At 39.8% G+C, this 22,176-nt stretch overlaps 1 protein-coding gene across 4 annotated transcripts in view; it reads right to left on the bottom strand.

The window, feature by feature from the left end:
• The window catches only part of ASPH (aspartate beta-hydroxylase), a 218,525-nt gene that overhangs the window by 40,854 nt on the left and 155,495 nt on the right, over positions 1 to 22,176 (bottom strand). For 3 of the 4 annotated variants that reach the window (XM_080800074.1, XM_080800075.1, XM_080800073.1), the window contains 4 exons: positions 21,491 to 21,627; positions 11,612 to 11,710; positions 9,191 to 9,280; positions 3,921 to 4,058 (listed from right to left, as the gene is read on the bottom strand). In XM_080800074.1, coding sequence (XP_080656200.1) covers positions 3,921 to 4,058; positions 9,191 to 9,280; positions 11,612 to 11,710; positions 21,491 to 21,627 — 464 coding nt within the window. The remainder of the gene's footprint in view (positions 1 to 3,920; positions 4,059 to 9,190; positions 9,281 to 11,611; positions 11,711 to 21,490; positions 21,628 to 22,176) is intronic. The other variant, XM_080800076.1, reaches the window with a different exon arrangement.

Raw genomic sequence — 22,176 nt, 5'->3', positions numbered from 1 at the left:
CTTATAAAATATTCAAAGTCTAACTGACTGCAGCCTACTTTACAATTGGATTATGATGATTATAGTGTGCTTTCACAATGAAACACAGAATAAGTATGGTCAAGTAAGACCTATTTAAAGTAGGTAAATTGATACTACTTTGAAACTTTCTTTCCTCAAGTAGAAAACAATTCTTCAGTGAAGTCTTCTTATAGATATATTTTATTTAAGATGTTCTTTAGCAAAAATAAATAAATAAATAAAATAATTGAAAAATGTAAAACACTTAAAAGTAGAGGGAACAGTATTAACTTCCATATATCTATCCCCCAGATTCCAAAATTGTCAATAGTTTGTTACTCTTGTTCTTCCTTTCTCATCTCTCTGGGATAAGTCAATGTAGTAGCTACACTGACAGTGGTAAGAATGTGCCTCTTAGCTCTGACCCTACGTACTGTACTTTACCCTACTTGCATGGGCAGGGTAGGTGTTGGCTATACTAGGACTGCTGCCCACAGACTAGACCAGCACAGTGGTCAAACGTCATGTCCTTTCCAAAAGTGGAAACATATTGAGAATAAATGAAGAGAAGGAGGAATAGTAGCTGGGAGTAAGGGAATGAATGGATTTTGTAATAGTAGGAAATCCAATATTATCTCCACACCTCAAAAGAGGCTCAGGGCAAGAGATGATACTGTCCCTTAGCTTGATTATACCAGATGCATGAAAAGTGAAGCCATATATTTCTAGGTCGACTTGTAGTTTTGGAACTGGAGGAGATCTAGTGGAGGGCTGCCAGCTTGAGTGGCCTTGCCCTGGGAGCTACTTTCAAATGGTACAATGATGGACTGGACTAATTATTAGTAACTGAATGGAAGGCTAGTAACATGCCAATATCTATTAACTGTTATGATCCTGTTATGAGGGATGCATGACAAAAACAAAAATGAAAACAAAAACTAGGGGGTGACCTGTGGTATAATAGGACATATATTTGATCTTTGTTCCAGATTCCTGGCACAGAGCTCCTAAAAATCTTGGAATTTCCTGAATAACAGGAGTGTCTTTGTCATTTAAAGGCACCCTTTTTGAGCTCAACTGAGTTTATGTTAATGAGGTGACTTAGAACAGGGGCCCCTAGATAGCCTCAGGATGGGGCTGGTCACCAGAAAGACCAAATGACTGGAAGGTTAGACCTTTTAGCTCCACCCACCAGCCACTGGGAAGGGGAAACAGGTACCACTTATTAAACTCTCCAAAAACTTGAACAAGATCTGATGAGCTTCTGTGTTGATAAAAGTATACACACACCAAGAGAAGATAATATTCCATTCCATAGGGACAGAAGTTCCTGCACTCAGGCCCTTCTGGGCCTTATCCTGTGTACCTCTTTATCTGGCTGTTCATCTGTACACTTTATAGCATCTATCACAATAAATGGATAAGCCTAAGTAAATGTTTCTGAGTTCTGTGAGCCACTCTGGCAAAGTAATCAAACCCAAGGAGGGGGCTGTGGGAACCTCCCAATGCAAAGCCCATCAGAAGCACAAGGGACAACCTGAACCTGCAATTGGTGTCTGAAATGGGGGCAGTCTTGTGAGACTGAGCCCTTAACCTGTGCAACCTGATGCCACCTTGAGATAGATAGTGTTCAGAATTGAGTTAAATCTGTAGGGCACTCAGCCAGTGTCCCCTGAGAATTGGAGAACCACTTGGTGGTATTGGAAAACACATCCTGGAGATGTAAAACCAGCTGACTGAACATGAGAATGTGTTTTCTTATATACGAACAATGTCTATATGGCAGTTAGAATCTCACGCTGGATCACTGAGGCCCATCTAACCTATAAGGTGGATGACATCTTTGACATTTTTATTAAAACTATGAGTTAAACTGGGTGTTTACCCTAAAGATACAAATGTAGTGATCTGAAGGGGGACATGCACCTGGATGTTTATAGCAGCAATGTCCACAATAGCCAAACTATGGAAAGAACCTAGATGCCCATCAATAGACGAATGAATAAAGAAGATGTGGTATATATACACAATGGAATACTATGCAGCCATCAAAAGAAATGAAATCTTGCCATTTTCAATGACGTAGAATGGAACTAGAGGGTATCATGCTTAGTGAAATAAGTCAATCAGAGAAAGACAATTATCATATGATCTCTCTTATATGAGGAATTTGAGAGGCAGGGTGGGGGGTTGTGGGTGGTTGGGAAGGATAAAATGAAACAAGATGGGATTGGGAGGGAGTCAAACCATAAGAGACTCTTTTTTTTTTTTTAAGATTTTATTTATTTATTTATTTGTCAGAGAGAGAGAGAGAGAGAGAGAGCGAGAGAGCGAGCATGGGCACAAGCAGGTAGAGTGGCAGACAGAGGCACAGAGAGAAGCAGGCTCCCTGCCTAGCAAGGAGCTCGATGCAGGACTCGATCCCAGGACCCTGAGATCATGACCTGAGCCAAAGGCAGTGGCTTAACCGACTGAGCCACCCAGGCATCCCATGAAACTCTTAATCTCACAAAACAAACTGAGGGTTGCTGGAGAGGTGGGGGTGGGAGGGATAGGGTGGCTGGGGTTATGGCCATTGGGGAAGGGATGTGCTATGGTGAGTGCTATGAAGTGTGTAAGTCTGACGACTCACAGACCTGTACCCCGGGGCAAATAATATATTATATGCTAATAAAAATAATTATTAAAAAAAAACAAAAAAAACCCCTATGAGTTAATTTACCTCCCATTTTATTAATACATCTAACAAGAAGAAAGAGCTTACCAAAGCAATCATAAACTTCTGACCAGCCACTACCAAAATTACAAAGCAGATGTTCTTACCATTTGGATTTAATTTACCAAAATAAAAGCTTCCAATTTTTCTCTTGCATTTTTGTTTGTTTGTTTTTCCATTAAGTTGTCAGAATCACTCAGTTTCTCTATCCTACAAATCTGCTACAACATGTTCTAAAAGTACTTGCCGTTTTTTTTTTTTTTTTCCTATCCAGTCAGAAGTAGTGGTTCTCAAAATGTGGTCCAGGGATACCTAGTGGATTCCTAGACCCTTTTAGGGGTTCTGCAAGGTCAAAACTATTTCCTCAATAATATAAAGATGTTATTTGCCCTTTTCATACTCAATATTTCATGGTGTACAATGGAATTTTCCAGATGCTACCTGACATATGACACAATGACCACTCTAATGGATGTATATGTAAAGTAGATATGAGAATCCTCTTATCCTGTATTAAGCCAGGCATCAAAGAGATTTGTAAAAATATAAAACGATTCCACTCTTCTTACTACATTTTCTTGTTTTGAAAATCAAGTTATTTTTTAACTTGTAAGATTTATTTATTTATTTCAGAGACGGAACAAGCAGGGGGAGGGGCAGAGGGAGAGAGAGAACCTCCAGTAGAGTCCCTACTGAGCACCAAAACCAACGTGGGGCTCAATCTCACGACCCCCAAGACTACGGCCCAAGCTGAAACCAAGAGCTGGATGCCTAACCGACTGAGCCACCCAGGCACCCTTAAAGTTACTTTTTAAGTTATTTATATTAACATGCAATGATGTTTTTGTTATTTTTAAAGAATTCATAAATATTACTTTCAGTTTCAATCTCTGATAATTATATTGATAGACATAGCCCCCTCCCCAACACATAGACTCCTTGGGGCGCTCTATAATTTTTAGAGTGTAAAGGGGTCCTAAAGTCAAAATGTTTGAGAACTGCTCTTCAAGAAAAATTCCTTTCTTCACCATCTAAACTGAGCTTTTGGCTAATGGGGTGAAAAGATTCTTTCTGCAATCTTTTTGCAAATGTCACCAGATGTAAAATCTATCTCCTCCCTGACATTCTTCTCTGTGGTAAGCATTCTCTGACTTTGAGTAGGAAACACACGATTCGTGAGAATCAAGTCTAAGTCAGCACTCACCTTCACTAATTCTGTGTAGCCTGTTTCTTTTGGGGTCCACCAGGGCTGGGCTTTCAGTCCATGCACGTTGTAGAGAGAGCGCTGCCATACAGATGCAAAATGGCCCCTCTTGTGCCCAAGTTCATACCACTTATATGCCTGAAAGAACAGAAGGATTGAACCATGTACACATGAAGCAGTTCTATTAATTAAAAAAATTGAGAATCACTTTGGTAACATTTAAATAAAGAGTTTGCTAGTCAGATGCCCAAATTGGTTATACTGGTGAAAATACCATTACTTGACTGGGTTTCTGATCATGACGTATGTTTCTTATAAATGCATGTCTGCCTTTTATTTTCCCTCTGAGGGTTTATGCTCCCGTGATGCGGCCTCATGCTGCACTCGTTTTGGTCTTCCTCCAAGTGTCCAGCACAGAGTCTAGGACTCATTTGCTAAGTGAATAAATAATCTAAGAAACCATAATGGGTTTTATCTTTTCACCTTCATTTCTCCAGTTCTACTTCTGTGTTTCCTTTAAAAGGAAGGGATTATGATTTTAATAATTTCTTCCAAAATATTTGTGATTACTGAATCAGATTGTGAAAAGGAAAAGTGACTTCTTTTCACATGTACCTTCTTCCCACATCTGCATTTCAGAAGCCGGCCCCAAGGTAAGAGAGTATGAATCCTCCGTTAAATTAAATAGACAGAAAGGAAATCTCATTCTGAGCTGGCAATAAATATAGCAATACCCCATACTAGGCTTTTTAAAGGGGAATTTTTGTTCCTTTTCAGGTTTTTTTCCTGCCATGAGGGATAACATTTGTGGCTTTAGGCTAATTGTAACACGATACAACTTGCCTCCAAGAAGACTAGCCTTTTCAGGGACAGCTGGCTGGAGAGTATGCCGCTCCATATGTCTCCTTCCAGTGACATCCTCACCATATGCTCCCCAGGGGCTCTCCCCCAGGTTCCTGCGCCGCGCATGCTCACTCCATTGTCTTCGGGTTGGAAGATGCTCCAGGGCTATGCTTAACAGTATCCCTTCATGACTCTAAGTCTGAGCTAATGAGGGCTTTCTGAAGAGTGATTACAAATACACACTTGGATCAATTAAACACAGGCATTTAATACCAGGTGGATCAAGAAGATATTCAAAAAAGTATCTTCATAAAACTCTGGATATATTTTATTTTTATTGTTTTTGTTAAAGATCCATTTATTCCAGAGAGAGAGAGAGAGCGCACGTGCGTGTGTGTGCGCACATTGAGGGGAGAAGCAGAGGGAGAGGGAGACAATCTCAAAGCAGACTCCCCACTGAGCATGGAGCCTGAGATAGGACTGTATCTCACAACCCCGAGATCATGACCTGAGCTACAACGAAGAGTTGGACATCCAAACGACCAAGCCATCCAGGCACCCCCAAATGTACTTTAAATATAAAAAATAGGGGCACCTGGGTGGCTCAGTGGGTTAAAGCTTCTGCCTTTGGCACAGGTCATGATCCCAGCATCCTGGGATCAAGCCCCGCATCGGGCTCTCTGTTTGGCGGGGAGCCTGCTTCCCCCCTCCCTCTGCCTGCCTCTCTGCCTACTTGTGATCTCTGTCTGTCAAATAAATAAATACAATCTTTAAACAAAATAAATAAATACAAAAAATATTACCTTTTAAAAGTCTTAAAATTCTTAGGTCAATAATTCCTTCATTAGAAATTCAAGTGTGATAACAATACCACTTCTTATTTCCAGGAACACTTTTTAGTTTATTACTCACTTTTCCATGTGCAATCACATTTGCTCTCTCTAATAACCTCAAATATGTCCAATTTTACAAATGTTGAAACCGAGGCTTAAAAAGGCTAAATATCTCGAACTACGACCCAGGGTTCTGGCAACTTATTCCACTCTCCTCCTATCTTTGTATCGTTAAAAAAGAAAAAAACTATCAAAAGTGATATTCTTACTTATCTTTCTCAATAGTATCTCAAATCAAGATCATATCTACTAATCATTCTTATATGTTTTCCTTGAAATACATGTAAGTTGTAGCCATAAAATTGTATCTTTACAAGCCAGAAACTTAACGTGGCTAATTACGATCTGAATTAAAAAAAAAAATCACATTTTACTTTTGAAATTTATTTGACTTTTTAAGTTATTTCTGTCCAATTCAAATTTAGGACTGTATTTCCTATACCTTTCCAGGTTAAAGTGAACAACAATAATAATTCCTACAGCTAATTTTTTTGAAATGCTTATTTTTGAGTCAGCAGCAATTCACTTCATGGACCAGGCACATTGTCAGAAGTGAGGGGAAAAAAAAAATTATAGGAAACCAAACCAGCAAGGCTCCTAGCTCTAATTCAGGAGTTAGAAGTCAGAATGTAGACCTGGGCCTGATATTCACCATGCTGGATGCCTAGGCAAGTGACTTAGCCTACGGCAGTGTGTTTAAACTATCTACAAGGTCTTTCTTCACACTCAAAGTCAGTCCTCCTGGACCCTTCATTTTGTAGCCCTCTGCTATGTAACTTTTAAAGAAACAAAACCATGACAATGATACATCAGGAATTCTAAGAAATTATCTTCAATCACAATGCAAATTGCTACAACATCAATGATCAAGTTAGAATCCTCCAAAAATTCTTTCTTTACCATTTCCCCTTTAGACTTCTAATCAAGGATATGAAATAAACAGAAAGATCACCTGGGGATCTCTTCTTACACATGTTTAATATCACTGTCTTCTATGCGTCAAATTACTGCTAGGTATGGTTTACACACACACACTCACTACACAGAAATAATATGTCCATAGAACGATCCCCACTCAGAAAAACCCATGTGTCAGGTGTGGCCCCAGCTGGACCCTGTTCTGCCTGGAGTGCAGTGCATGGTGGGGCACATGAGACATATTTGTGGTGACAACGGCTGCTGCCAGACCATGGAGGACTGTGAATGCCTTCCCCTGGAACACGACTTTATGTGTATTTGTGTACAAATTACATGTATTTGGCAGTGCAGGGATTTTGAACACACAGTAGTTCTGGAAGAAAATAAGGCTAAAGCAAGAAACAACAGCCAGGCTCATCCAGCCATGCCTGAGGGTGGATGGTGATAAAGGGCAACACTGTGCGAGCAGGCAGGCCAGTGGGCTGGGAGCCAGAGGCTGAAGAAACCCGCTTCCCTGAACCTGGCCCTGACCTCACTGGAAAGAAGGTGGCAGTATCATCGAAGGAGAGACATAACCCAGGAAGAACCACGGTTTAGGGGAAGACAAGTGAGCTGTCCTCTCACATGGGGACACTAAGCAGGCAGCAGACACGGGATTCTGGACTTGGAGTAGGAGACGAGCTGTGGGTTTGCAAGTTCTAGAAATCCTAAGCACAGCTGCAGCTGAAAGGCTGTAAGATCATCATGGTGGGTCTCCCTCCCTCTTGCTGTCCATTTGAAACAAACCTGTTAGGAAAACCTTCCGCAAAAACAATTCATTGTCAGCCTCTGCAGCACAGAGGCTGGGGCTTTGCTTCTCGTTTGGTGCCTGAGCAGAGCTACATGCATTGGAACATGAAGGACGGTTGGTTCCCGGTTTGCAAACTCAGAGCACGACAGTAAATTCACAGATTTGATACCCGAGATCGAGAATATCCAGACACGGGGCTCCTATAAAGCTTAATTTTGTTCTGCTGTAAGGACAAATCCTTGTGAGTTTTTTTTAAATTCAAGAACTGTGAGTCCTTTGCATACGAATGGTAATTAAGCTGATAGAACAGTCCCCTAGGTTCAAATCCCCAGTCCCTGACAAATGTTTAGTAGTGGATTCTTGCCCTTGAAGTAAGGGCTGTTTTCATCTAAGATGTGAGAATAAATCGCAGACTTCTTTTATCTGTGTCTGCCCTGGACCCTAAGATGTTCAAAGATACATTAATTAGTGACAATTACATTTCTAGCAATCAGACATGAACATTTATGCAGTGTTAGAAACCACAGCAAAATCTTTCTTATCCTTCTCACTCAAAGGAGGCATTTGTATCATTTGTACCAGGCATCTGTATCTAAAACAATGAAGGAACACAAAAATGAAAGCTAATCAGCAAGTTATCTTCTCTTCTTCGCTTCTAATGCCTCATTTTACTCCAGTTGACTGACTGATAGGTTAGAGGGGAAAGGCACAGATGCACAGTAATGTATAAAGAAAACAGTGTCAATCACCCAAATCTCTCTTACCCCAAACTGGTTCGTGTGTCTAGCTGGCAATTACCCCATCACCACCTCCCCTCCACCCCCACTCTTATGAACCTTCACTTTTCCAGATGGTTCCATGTTCTTATTAATTTTAGAAACCTAAAGCTGTGTTATCTTTTATTTTTATCCTGTAAGCTGATTGCACTTTACAACATATATGGAATGCCATGGTTACCAAGATTCAGTGGCTCACTTCATCCCTTTATCCAGGACTGTAACGACAGCCCAGGCTAGACCCCGTGATGATGTAAAAGAAAAGGTGGGCTTCACTCTCCACCAACAAACATGGTGATCCTGACAGTTTGGGAACTTCAGTACATGATGTCATGATTAATCATAATCTAATGCTATGTTTAAAGAAGCTGACATGGGGCTCGAAAAAAACAGGAATACTCACAAAGAAAACATGTAACTTGTTTTAGCTTCTATATTTTTCGTGTCAGTACCTGTTATTACTAGAGATACAGGTATTCATTTGAAACTTGGTATTAAATACCAGAAGGTAATTTACATAATTAATCACTGGGTTCAGTGTGTGCTTAGGACTCAGCTGAATAAAGCCTTCATTCTAAAAATAACAACTTTTTAAATTCCAAAAATAAAATAAAAACAAGTCTAGGCATACTGTTAAAATATTTTTAAAATATTTAAGCAACTTCAGAGACATCTTTTCATTTCATGATTTTAAAAATATTTTTTCAAGGCAATGCTTACCTCTTTCTGCGCCCATACCCACACGTGTGCATGTACACACTCACACACACACGTACACGTGTACTCATTGAGAGGCTGCTCTTACGATTACTCAGCCAGTTTCTTGAAAGAAACTATAAAGTTAAAAAATCCCAAAAATTCTTTCCGGGCTTGTAGGAGTTGTTGGGCTGTTTGAAACAAAGTTTAAGTAGCTAAATAGTTTCAATCACCACCTTTGAAGTGTATGCTCAAAATATTTTTTCAAGTATAAATTTCTCCCTGCCCCCGCCACCCACCATCCCCAACTCTACCGTGTCCATTAAGAGAACAAAAAATTCACAAGTTCATTACCTCTTTGTTCCCTACCCGCTGCATGGCATCCCCCAGGTGGAAGTAAAACCTCCCATCATCAGTGCCGGGATCCCCAGATTCTATTCCCTCCTGTAAAAAGGACAATATTTGTATTTAATGAAATAAATTAAATACTAGCTTTAATTCATTGATTTACTTCATCTTTATATACCATACAAAATCTAAGGACCAGAAAATTCACCTCAATATTAAAGTTTGGCAATTAAGTTACTGGTAAACCTTTAAAACGCAAATGCAAAAAGAAGTGATAAAGTTAAATTCAGTAATACATTTAGCATTAATTAACAATATAATAGCCCAGAAAATTAGTATGGGAATCATCTCTGAGGAACCAATCTTATTTCACAACCCCAAAGAATTTCGTGACTGGGTAGCTATCCCATTTATTTTGCTCTCCAAATCTGACCATGTGTCATCTGGAGGCTTTTTATTCTTGAATTAAAATATTTAGTTGTTCATAAGTTGTTTGAAGTAATAGAGACCCAACTGAAAATAATATTTCTTTCTACTTGAAACAAATGCATCTTCACCTTTGAATGAAATCTTTTACAAAACTTACAATAGGATTAAAGCCAGCTGGACTCTTTGAAAATGTAGTTGTTATTAAACAAATCCAATGCTAAAACGTTTAGCTGATTTCTACCCCATCTCCCACATATGGACTGAACTGAGATGTATATAAACAACAAAACAACAACAACAAAAATAGAGCATAAGAAAAACTATTAAAGCAAGAGAATGAATTCAGAGAAGTAAAAGAAGGACAAAGATTAAAAAAATCTAAATGTCAAGAAATCTTCATTTTTCTAAAAATCTGCATTTTCAGGTCTCTTTCTCAGAAACCCATTATTTTCACTGGGGAGAAACTGTATTTGCGTAATGTTGGAAAGTAGCAGCAAGGAACAAGAGTAGCATCACTTAGGAGAGGAGAGCTGTGATCAGGGCTCTTGACTGACAGGTTAACTAATAGACCCAGCTCTCTGTTTCCCCAGCTCTGAAGCAGGGAGAGCACTATTAGTCCCTTATTATGTCAGAGGAAATGTGAGGGGAACACTTTCAATCAGAGAAACCCACATGTCCAGTGGGTCCTGGCAGGGAATGTAAAAGTTTAGAGATGCCAATGACGTGCAGACCACCTCAAGGGGACAGCATCGCTCTGCTCCTGTGCTGGGATATGGGCCAGATTTGATCTTTCAAGAGAAATCAGAAATTGTCATGATTAAATAAAACGCTCAGATTCTTAACTAAAACAAGCAATGAAAATTGTTTTTAATAGAACTGTGCTGGCCAAATAAAATATGCAAGCTATTTGCAATCAGTGGGCTGCTATTTGAGATCTCTGATTTAAGTCATGTGAAAGAAAGAGATCATGGAAGTGTGATATATACTGCTATTTAAAAAAAAAAAAAGTTCGCAAGTATTCCAACATCTAACTGTCTAATATGGTAGATGCTAGGTACACATCACTATTTTGATTAAAATGAAATAAAATGAAAGCTAGAAATCCAGTTCCTCAGTCATATTCGTCACATTTCAGGTGCCAAAAGGCACATGTGGCCAGTGGCTACCATATGGGAGCATACAAATAAAGGACCTTCCTACTGTGACAGAAAGTTCTGCTGAACAGCCCTTAGCTAGACCACGCGTGTGATTCTGGTGCATCTTCAAGGATTCACAACTAGATACACAAGATAAAACAAGACAGCATATTTTAATCTGAATATTTTGAGCTATCACGTTTTTTAGGGTTTGACCTATTCAGGCAACATTGGTTATCATACTTCATGTAGGTTGTCATGAGTTCTGTTCAAGCTAGACTGAATGTATAATTATTTTTTTTTTTTTTTTTTTTTTAAAGATTTATTTATTTATTTATTTATTTGTCAGAGAAAGAGAGAGAGAGAGGAGCGAGAGTGAGCACAAGCAGACAGAGTGGCAGGCAGAGGGAGAAGCAGGCTCCCTGCCGAGCAAGGAGCCCGATGTGGGACTCGATCCCAGGACGCTGGGATCATGACCTGAGCCGAAGGCAGCTGCTTAACCAACTGAGCCACCCAGGCGTCCCCTGAATGTATAATTAAACACTAAAAGGAACATTTAATACATTGCCTATATTTTAAACTATTATATTGGTAATTTTGGTCTACCTTTCCCATTTAAATATAAACTAATACAGTTTCAGGAATTTCTTCAGAACGTCTTCTCCACATAATCTCTGCTCGTATGGTTGGCATTTCTATATCCAACAGCCTCAATCACTGCCTCTGAATGTCATGGTGTACATTCTGAAGATGAAAAGACTCAGCAGCGCACACTGATCAATCAACAATGCATAATCAAGGGAGTCCAGATGAGTCAAAGGAATCAGAAGATGAAAAAAAGAGGAAGGGCAGGAACAGTTACCTTTAAATAGGGAATGCTCTCGGCAATTTTGTTCTGCGCCTTCAGGATAAAGCCATAATGTACTTTAGCAAAGCCATCGTTCGGTGTCACATTCAGAACCTAAACTCAAAGGAAAGAGAAAACTATTGTAGCTGACTACAGATTCTACAAATGGCTGTTAAAACAAATTTTAATTAGCTTTGCTGTGCTTGGAGTGGATTATGATGTCACGGCTTAAAACACTAGTGTTTTGTCTCACAGCCATATTAAGTTTAAATGCCCCCAAATTTCTCGTCAACTCAGAATGCTTGCACATCTACACATCAGTTTTTTGAGAATGAAAAAAATGAATGAAAATGCAATGACCATGAAAGCACTGATTGAACAATGCAAATCAGCAAAGTATCTGTGAACTGATATGACCTCAGCCTTTTGTTAGTGATCAGGGAAAAAAGCGGCTTTAAAATTTTTATATTTAAAGTCAACTCTGGGGGCGCCTGGGTGGCTCAGTGGGTTAAGCCTCTGTCTTCGGCTCAGGTCATGGTCTCAGGGTCCTGGGATTGAGCCCCTCATTGGACTCTCTGCTCAGCGGGGAACCTGTTTCCCTCCTCTCTCTGCCTGCCTCTCTGCCTACTTGTGATCTCTCCCTCTCTTTGTCAAATAAATAAATAAAATCTTTTAAAAAAGTAAAGTCAACTCTGAACGGTTATCATATATTTGTTTGTATGTATACTTAACGCATTGCCTTAAATAAGAGCAAATTTAGATTTGCATTTGTCATCTATCAAGATCTGTTCATTTAACAATAATTTCTTGAAGGCCCAGACCATTTTAAGGACTGAAGATAAAGTGATGAGCAAATCCAATATTCTGTGATAAAACCCAAGTAAATATTTAATATAAGTCAAATCACTGTTTATTATCATATCCATTTATTATAATTAAAGATAAATTATGCAAAATGCCTTTAAATTAAATATTAGCAGTGAGAAATCAAAACAACACTCAACTTGTAAAGCCACACAGACAAACTCATGCATGGAACAGAAGTGAAAGATGAAGATTCGAGCTGAGTGAATGTAAAGATGGATATCCTGAATATGCTGGGGCTTCTCGTCATCCATCAGCCTGAGTGGGACAAAGCAGTGGCAGCCACCATGGGCTTCTTACACACGACCAAGTGTTCGGGAGAGCGGACCCCCTCCCCTCCAAGAGTCCACAATGCACATGACTGATACTTCAGAATTTTTCAGTTTGTATGTGGTCCTGCACCTCATCCATTCACAAATCCAGTCAACATTACCTTCCAGAAATATTCAGAATCATGCCCCTGCCACCATATTCACCACTGCCCCCTGGTTCCCATCTGGTTACCTTTCCCCTGTGTTCTCACACAAACCTCCTAACTGCAGACCTTCTCCACCCCCAGAGCTGCTCTCCTGTAGCCTTTTCTCCAGAGGGGACCCTGAATGAGCACACTAAGTCCTCTGTCAGACCCCACCCTTCCTCTGTTCAGAACCCAGATGGGTTCCATTTCAGTCAGAGTAAAAGACCAAGTTCTAGGAACAGTCTTCTGGGCCTCCTTTAAGCTGGGCCTCTCTACCTCTTTGGGTTCCTCTCCTAAGGCCCTGCCCCCCACTTCCAGCCACCCTGAGGAGCCCTGGATTCCTTGCTGCTGCACAGCAATCCTAAGGCACCCCTGCCTCAGGACCTTTGCATGTGCAGTACTCCTTTGCCTCAAATACTCTTCTCCCAGATATCGGAATGGCTCACTCCCTCACCTTCATGAAGTCTTTGCTCAGAGGTCACCATCTTGGTGAACCAACCCACAACCATTCCTTATAGAACAGAATCAATCCCTTGTGCACTAGTCACTCTTTTGAATTCTTTATCCTGATTCCTCTTCTTCATAGTGCTCATCACCATTTGACTTATTAATCTTTTATTTTTTCCCACTAAGATGTAAGCTGTGCGGGGATTTTGTCTATTGCACTCACTGCCGATCCCCCAGTGGTTAGAACGGCGCCCAGCACATGGCAGGTCATCAAGAAAGCTACAGTTACTGAATGGATGAGTGCACGTTGGGCTTTCCTTCTAACCAGATTTCTGCAAGCACAGACCCTGCTTCTTCTTCACCTTCCAAGCACCCGTTACCGAGCTTGACGTCGAGCAAGAGCACAATAAATACTTCTGGAATTGAATGCAATGATTGCAGCTACACAGATGACAATCACCCTCTCAAGTAATTAACAAATGTATTCCTTTGCCAGATATTTTAGATTACACAGAGCTCTTCTAGGGGTCTGGACATAAAAGCAAGATACACTGTCTTTTCTCAAGGGATGTGTCAGCCACGGAAGGAAGACAGATTCACACGCAGACAGCGGTCATACAACATGCTGAGTGCAGCCACGGCGACGGGCACAAGGCAAGTGGGGGTAAAGAGGAGGAGCACCTGGCTTGCTCTAGGGTTGGTGTGGCAAACGCAAGGTCTGAAAGGGGTTTAGGGATAAAGAGGAGTTCACTAGGCCAAGGGAAGATGGGGGACTGTGGGGGAGGAGGTATTCAAGGCACAGGAGAAAGTGAGTAAAAAAAAATAATGGACCAGGGGTGCCTGGGTGGCTCAGTCGTTAAGCGTCTGCCTTTGGCTCAGGTCCAGATCCCAGGGTCCTGGGATGGAGCCCTGCACTGGGCTCCCTGCTCAGTGGGAAGCCTGCTTCGCCCTCTTCCACTCCCCCTGCTTGTGTTCCCTCTCTCGCTGTCTCTTTCTGTCAAATAAATAAATACAATCCTTAAAAATAAATAAATAAATAATGGATGAGGAGCAGCAAAGGGAATGAGACCAGAAAAAGGGGGCAGGAAGCAAATCACAAAAGGTCCTGTGCTTCTCACAGTTTACACATAGATGCACAATGAATGTGTGGGTTGTATTATCTAGTGGTAATCAACAGAGCCTCCTGACATGACAAGTGGCTTTATAAAATTCGTAAGAAGATAAAATTGAGATTAATATTAATAATACGATATGGATTCTGTTTCTATACACACACAGCAGAGACCACCACAAAAAACTGGTATAGCTGACAATTTGGCTTCCAGTACAAACTCCATGATACAATGCCAGCAGAAAACCAAAAACCATATAATCACAAAGAGTATTGCACATAAATATTATCAAAATATCCTTTTTTTTTAAAACCACATGATCCATTAGTTTCCCTATTGGGTACTACTGGGTATTTAAGCCAAAGAAAATGAAAACACTGATCCAAAAAGATATTTGCCCCCTTATGATTACTGCAGCCTTATATACAGTATGAAACCATGGAAGCAGCCCAAGTGTCCACTGATAGAGGACTGCACACAGGTGATATGGCATACATACACAATGCAACACTACTCGGCCATAAAAAAGAATGAGAAAGAATGATGTGGCTGGACCTAGACGGTATTACGCTAAGTGATGTTAGTCAGACGGACAAAGACAAATATTTTATGATTTCACTTCTATGTTCAATCTAAAAGACAAAACAAATGAACCAAAAAAAGCAGAAATAGACGCAGAATAGATTGGTGGGTGCCACATGGATCAGAGCTATGCGGATGGGCAAAATGGGCACAGTTGAGGGGAGGTAAGGTTCCCATTATGGAATGAGTAAGTCACCCGGATGAAAGGGACAACATAGGGAACAGAGCCAATTGTACTGTAATAGTGTTGTATGGTGACAGATGGCAGCTACATTTGGTAAGCACAGCATACAGTATCAAGTTGTTGAATCGCTATATTGTACATCTGAAACTAATACAACATGTGTGATGACTCTATTTCAATAAAAAAATGTATAAAGTATATGAACAAGGATGTTCACCATAGCATTATTTATTACAACAAAATAATTAGAAATAACCTATCCGATAATAGTGGTTTATTTGTGATGATACATCCCTAAGATACAATGCTTGCCAGTTGCTAAAAATTATGTTCTACACAGATGCGAAAATTCTCACCAAAATACTGGCCAATAGGATCCAACAGTACATTAAAAGGATTATTCACCACAACCAAGTGGGATTTATTCCAGGGCTGCAAGGTTGGTTCAACATCTGCAAATCCATCAATGTGATACAATACATTAATAAAAGAAAGAGTAAGAACCATATGATACTCTCAATAGATGCTGAAAAAGCATTTGACAAAGTGCAGCATCCCTTCCTGATTAAAACTCTTCAAAGTGTAGGGATAGAAGGCACATACCTCAGTATTATCAAAGCCATCTATGAAAAACCCACCACAAATATCATTCTCAATGGAGAAAAACTGAAAGCTTTTCCGCTAAGGTCAGGAACACGGCAGGGATGTCCGTTATCACCACTGCTGTTCAACATAGTACTAGAAGTCCTAGCCTCAGCAATCAGACAACAAAAAGAAATTAAAGGCATCCAAATTGGCAAAGAAGAAGTCAAACTATCACTCTTTGCAGATGATATGATACTATATGTGGAAAACCCAAAAGGCTCCACTCCAAAACTGCTAGAACTTATACAGGAATTCAGTAAAGTGTCAGGATATAAAGTCAATGCACAGAAATCAGTCACATTTCTTTACACTAACAACAAGACAGAAGAAAAAGAAATTGAGGAGTCAGTCCCATTTACAATCATACCCAAAACCATAAGATACCTAGGAATAAATCTAACCAAAGAGGCAAAGAATCTATACTCAGAAAACTATAAAGTACTCATGAAAGAAATTGAGGAAGACACAAAGAAATGGAAAAATATTCCATGCTCATGGATTGGAAGAACAAATATTGTGAAAATGTCTATTCTACCTAAAGCAATCTACACATTTAATGCAATCCCTATCAAAATCCCATCCATTTTTTTAAAGAAATAGAACAAATAATCCTAAAATTTATATGGAACCAGAAAAGACCTTGAATAGCCAAAGGAATATTGAAAAAGAAAGCCAAAGTCGGTGGCATCACAATTCCAGACGTCAAGCTCTATTACAAAGCTGTCATCATCAAGACAGTATGGTACTGGCACAAAAACAGACATATAGACCAATGGAACAGAATAGAGAGCCCAGAAATAGACCCTCAACTCTATGGTCAACTAATCTTCGACAAAGCAGGAAAGAATATCCAATGGAAAAAAGACAGCCTCTTCAACAAATGGTGCTGGGAAAATTGGACAGCCACATGCAGAAAAATGAAATTGGACTATTTCCTTACACCACACATGAAAATAGACTCAAAATGGATGAAGGACCTCAATGTGAGAAAGGAATCTATCAAAATCCTTGAGGAGAATGCAGGCAGCAACCTCTTTGACCTCAACCGCAGCAACTTTTTCCTAGGAACATCGCCAAAGGCAACAGAAGCAAGGGCAAAAATGAACTATTGGGATTTCATCAAGATCAAAAGCTTTTGCACAGCAAAGGAAACAGTTAACAAAACCAAAAGACAACTGACAGAATGGGAGAAGATATTTGCAAATGACATATCAGATAAAGGGCTAGTATCCAAAATCTATAAAGAGCTTATCAAACTCAATAACCAAAGAACAAATAATCCAGTCAAGAAATGGGCAGAGGACATGAACAGACATTTCTGCAAAGAAGACATCCAGATGGCCAACAGACACATGAAAAAATGCTCCACATCACTCGGCATCAGGGAAATACAAATCAAAACCACAATGAGATACCACCTCACACCAGTCAGAATGGCTAAAATTAACAAGTCAAGAAATGACAGATGCTGGCGAGGATGCGGAGAGAGGGGAACCCTCCTACACTGCTGGTGGGAATGCAAGCTGGTGCAACCACTCTGGAAAACAGTGTGGAGGTTCCTCCAAAAACTGAAAATAGAGCTACCATACAACCCAGTGATTGCACTACTGGTATATATCCTAAAGATACAAACGTGGTGCTCCAAAGGGGCACGTGCACCCGAATGTTTATAGCAGCAATGTCCACAATAGCCAAACTGTGGAAAGAGCCTAGATGTCCATCAACAGATGAATGGATAAAGAAGATGTGGTATATATACACAATGGAATACTATGCAGCCATCAAAAGACATGAAATCTTGCCATTTGCGACAACGTGGATGGAACTAGAGGGTATCATGCTTAGCGAAATAAGTCAATCGGAGAAAGACAACTATCATATGATCTCTTTGATATGAGGAAGTGGAGATGCAAGGCGGGGGGGTTGGGGGGAGGTAGGAAAAGAAAAAATGAAAAGATGGGATTGGGAGGGAGACAAACCATAAAAGACTCAATCTCAAGAAACAGACTGAGGGTTGCTGGGGGGAGGGGGGACGGGAGAGGGTGGTGGGGAAATGGACATTGGGGAGGGTTATGTGCTATGATGAGTGCTGTGCAATGTGTAAACCTGGCGATTCACAGACCTGTACCCCTGGGGATAAAAATACATTATATGTTTATTAAAATAAAAAAATTTTAAAAAAAAGAAAATTATGTTCTAGAAGAATTTTAATTCATTTATAAAATTCTTGTGATGATACGATTAATACATACCAATTTAACTGAAAAAGACAAGTGTGCGGTGTACGGAAGAGACTAGAAGGACACATACCACATGTTTATTATCATGGTAGTCTGTATGTGAGAATGAGGCCGCCGGTGATTTCTGGCTTTTGTGCTAATCTCTGTTTTCCTTGTTATCTGCATTAAGCTTCTCTTAAAAGTTGTAGTCAGAGGGGGGTTGGGGGAGGGTATGTGCTATTGTGAGGGCTGTGACGTATGTAAACCTGGCGATTCACAGGGCTAATAATACATTATATGTTTATAAAAAAATTTAAAAAATTTAAAAAAAATTTAAAAAAAGTTGAACTCAGAAAAGAGAATTTTAAAAAGTTTAAATCAATAAATAAAATAGGGATTTTTAAGCGACAAGGTTTTCTTTCTTTCTTTCTTTTTTTTGCCATTAAATGAAATGTAGAAGTATTTAAAATAAACACAATACATACTTAACATAGATATCACAGGTATTTGCTGGAGCATGTTTTACTGGAAGGATACGCAGCTGAACATGTCTGAAGACCACTGGTGTCGAAGCCCAGTATGGGATAGTCAGATTTGTGTTTTATGTTGAGGAAGGCTGGAGGACAGCAAGCCTGCACAGGATAAATCTACCCTAGTTTAAGCAAGAAACGTGAATGTTGGGGTTAAAAAGGGAAGGGATTTGAAAGATATGCAGAAGGGAAAATTAACAGAAATTTGTGAATTGGTATTAGGCTGAAACTCCATGAGGGCTCAGCAAATGTTTATTTCCTTAACTATCATTTCCCAACTAGTGTGTGTGGGTTTCAGTAAACACATGTTGACTAAGTGAATGGATACAGGTGAGGAGTGAATGGAGGGAAAAATCAGGAATATGCTTGACTCTAGACCACGGGACTCTAGACCATGGGTGGCTTGGGTCACTCATCCTGCTGCAAACGGAAAGGGGGACACGGAGCACCTCCCAAACCACAGCTGTCAGCAATCTGCATCAAACCACTATAAACCAGTCTTGTTGAAACTTAAAGCAGCAAAAGAGACAGACAAAAATCCCAGGAAGGGAAACAATAAGGATTTGTTTTTATTTATTTATTTATTTTGAAAAAAGATTTATTTATTTGAGAGAGAGAGAGGGAGCGCGCAAGCGAGCCCGGGAGGGGCAGAGAGAGAGGGAGGGAGGGAATCTCTAGCAGACGCACCACTGAGTAAGAAGCCTGACACGGGGCTCAATCTCAGGACCTGAGCTCATGACCTGAGCTGAAATCAAGAGTCAGATGCTCAACCAATGAGCCATCCAGGCGCCCCCAATGATTTTTATAATTTATCAAAGGTAAAAATCAACATGAAGGGAAGGAAAAAATTACAGTATCAATTGCTTTCTGAAAATGGTCTTTGAGACATAAACCTATCAGGATAAACTTTGGTTAAGGACAGAGAATGCCTTAAATCTGGCTTATTAGAAGCGGGAGGAGGAATAAAAGGCAGATCCCACACATATTTTCAATTCATGCTCCTTAAAAAGAAACCCACTTGAATGTATAATATGGCCCTATTTTAGACTTTCTGCATCTTGTTATGCTTAGTCAGATGAGATTATGATTTCAAACATAGAAAGGACAACAGATAAATTTTATTTTTCAAGATGAATTAAAATGTTTCACATATCCGAGATCTATTATCAGGTAAAAACAGTGAATATATTCAAGGAACGTTCTGAGAGGTTGAGGAAGGACAAATCCATAGTGGGAGGGAGAACCCAGTATGCTTTCAGATTCTGCCCTAACTTCAAATGTGCTTGGTATCCAGTCAATACTTGATCATGTTTTTTGGAGGGAGGGAGGGAGGGGAGGAAGGAAGGAAAGGAGGAGAGAGGGAGGGAAGTCTATAATTTCATCTCTGAGGCTTTAGAAAGTGGCAGAATAATGGGTGTATCTGATACAGTTGGCCAACTCTTAGATTCATAGGATCCTGAATCGTGAGACACATGATTATTTCCCTTAAACCACCTTTGCAAGACAGGGCACTAAGTGTTAGGTTTTGGCCATTAGCAACTACATCACCCCACCTGGACTTCTTTTATGACCTGGAACGAGTACTTCAGTGAACTGTACACATTTTCAACACTGCAGGATCACTCTACTTTATGTAGATATTAGACAGGCTATAAAACACAGAAGTCTTTCTATTCTCTGAGGAAATACGAAAATTATAACAAGGATGAAGACAAAATTGTTCTGAAATTTGACGGTTTTCAATTAAGTCTCCAGAACCATAAAAATAAAATAAAAAAAGAAAACCTCACCCCTCTGTGAGTGACAGCATTTTTAAACCAGAAGGAATCACACTGGCTATCACTGAGTGGTAGCATTTTGATGTAAAATATGCCAGCCTGAAAACCACTGACCAAAACATCTAAATTAAAGAGTAACAGGTAAATGTGTTCCCCTTTCTTTTATGGAGGCATTAACTTTCTCTAGCTTCGAAGTTCACTGGGTATCCTGTTTATTCTATGCCAAATGAATTTTCTCGTTACTGGAAGGAGACACAGTTTCCTAGATTTATAGTTACTTGTAACTTGGAGGTTATCTATTACAATAACCTTTCTAAAGTAGAAATCCTTTCAAAGACATCCCTGCTAGAGGACCAATGAGTTACTGTCCTCCAAGAGGCGAGTAATTTACTCCACATGCTTGAAAGGCTCCTTCTCCGTAGTCTCTTTCTAGACTGGACTTTTGCTGAAAAAAAGGAAAAAGTTGGGTGTTTTTCCATGGGTGTTTTTCCATGATAGGAGTTCTACTTCCTATCATGAAGCACACTCTTAGAAGTGTGTTTATGGACTGATAAATACGAAGTTTTATAACCATCACAATTATAGGGGTGTTAGGGTGGCTCAGTCAGTTAAGCGTGGACTCTTGATTTCAGCTCAGGTCATGATCTCGGGGTCCTGAGACTGAGCCCCACATAGGGCTCTGTGCGCAGTGGCAAGTCTGCTTGTCCTTCCCCCTCCCTCTCTGCCCCTCCCTGTGCATGCACGTGTGCGCACAGCTCTCTCTCTCTCTCTCTCTCTAAAATAAATAAAAATAAAATCTTTAAAATTTATTAAAATAAAAACTATCACAATAATAAGTTGAAGGCTTTGAAGTACCAAGTGTTAACTAAAATTTAAAATTTTCTGATTAAGGCAAAATAAGAGATGGAGACAAAATTTAGAATATATCAACTAGACTAATACTTACATTCTCTTTAACTGAATCTAAAGTGAAGAAAGTGAGAGGTTGGGCGTAATAAATGCAATTCACCGGTGACATTAAAACTTCATGCTCAAAACAACGGGATGTGGTGAACAGGAGACTGCTCTCTGCTTACCTCTTCATAGACCTTCTGAGCATTGTGATTATCCCCTATCAAGAGATACCCCACTCCAAGGTCGTTCTTTAAAGACATATCATCAGGAAACAGCTGAACTAATTTCTGTAGGGTGATCAGGGAGCCTCTCATGTGACCTGATTTGGTGGGAAGAGAAAAAAAAACAAAACAAAACTCAACAGACATAAAAGCAGATCCTGGTCATCTTCGTATTGAGTCTACAAAGCACCGGAGACAGGAGAGATCATTCAGTAGAGTCTGAAAAGCAGATGAAATCTGACTGTCAACACTGGTGGCGTCTTAGGACTTCATCAGGCAGTGGCAACGATCCCCAGTAATTCCTGTAAGTAGATCCTGAACATAATACAGACTATAAACATTTTAAAGACAGATCATTTTCTGAGTTCACCAACATTTATCTTCTTATGTCAAATTCCCTCTTTGAGAAGTTCTATTAATTCCTTGTTAAAAACAAACAAACAAACAGTTTCACTGGATTATCTTTGGTTTATTACAATTAATTTCAAGATTTTATGAATAGAGAGAAAATAAGTCTAACGGATTTTGGGTGTAGCACCCTCTGTGAAACCTGAAAAGGCACTGGGGTATATCGCTCATGCTAGTTTCAATTAAGTGTCTTCATCTCCAGGTAATGAATGAATGACTTAGTCGAGAAGCAAGAAGAC

This window comes from Martes martes (genome assembly GCF_963455335.1).
Source record: "Martes martes genome assembly, chromosome: 4".
In the NCBI taxonomy this organism is placed as follows: domain Eukaryota; kingdom Metazoa; phylum Chordata; class Mammalia; order Carnivora; family Mustelidae; genus Martes; species Martes martes.
Note: the sequence above shows the minus strand (reverse complement) of the source record. Positions and strands in the feature narration are given on the sequence as shown.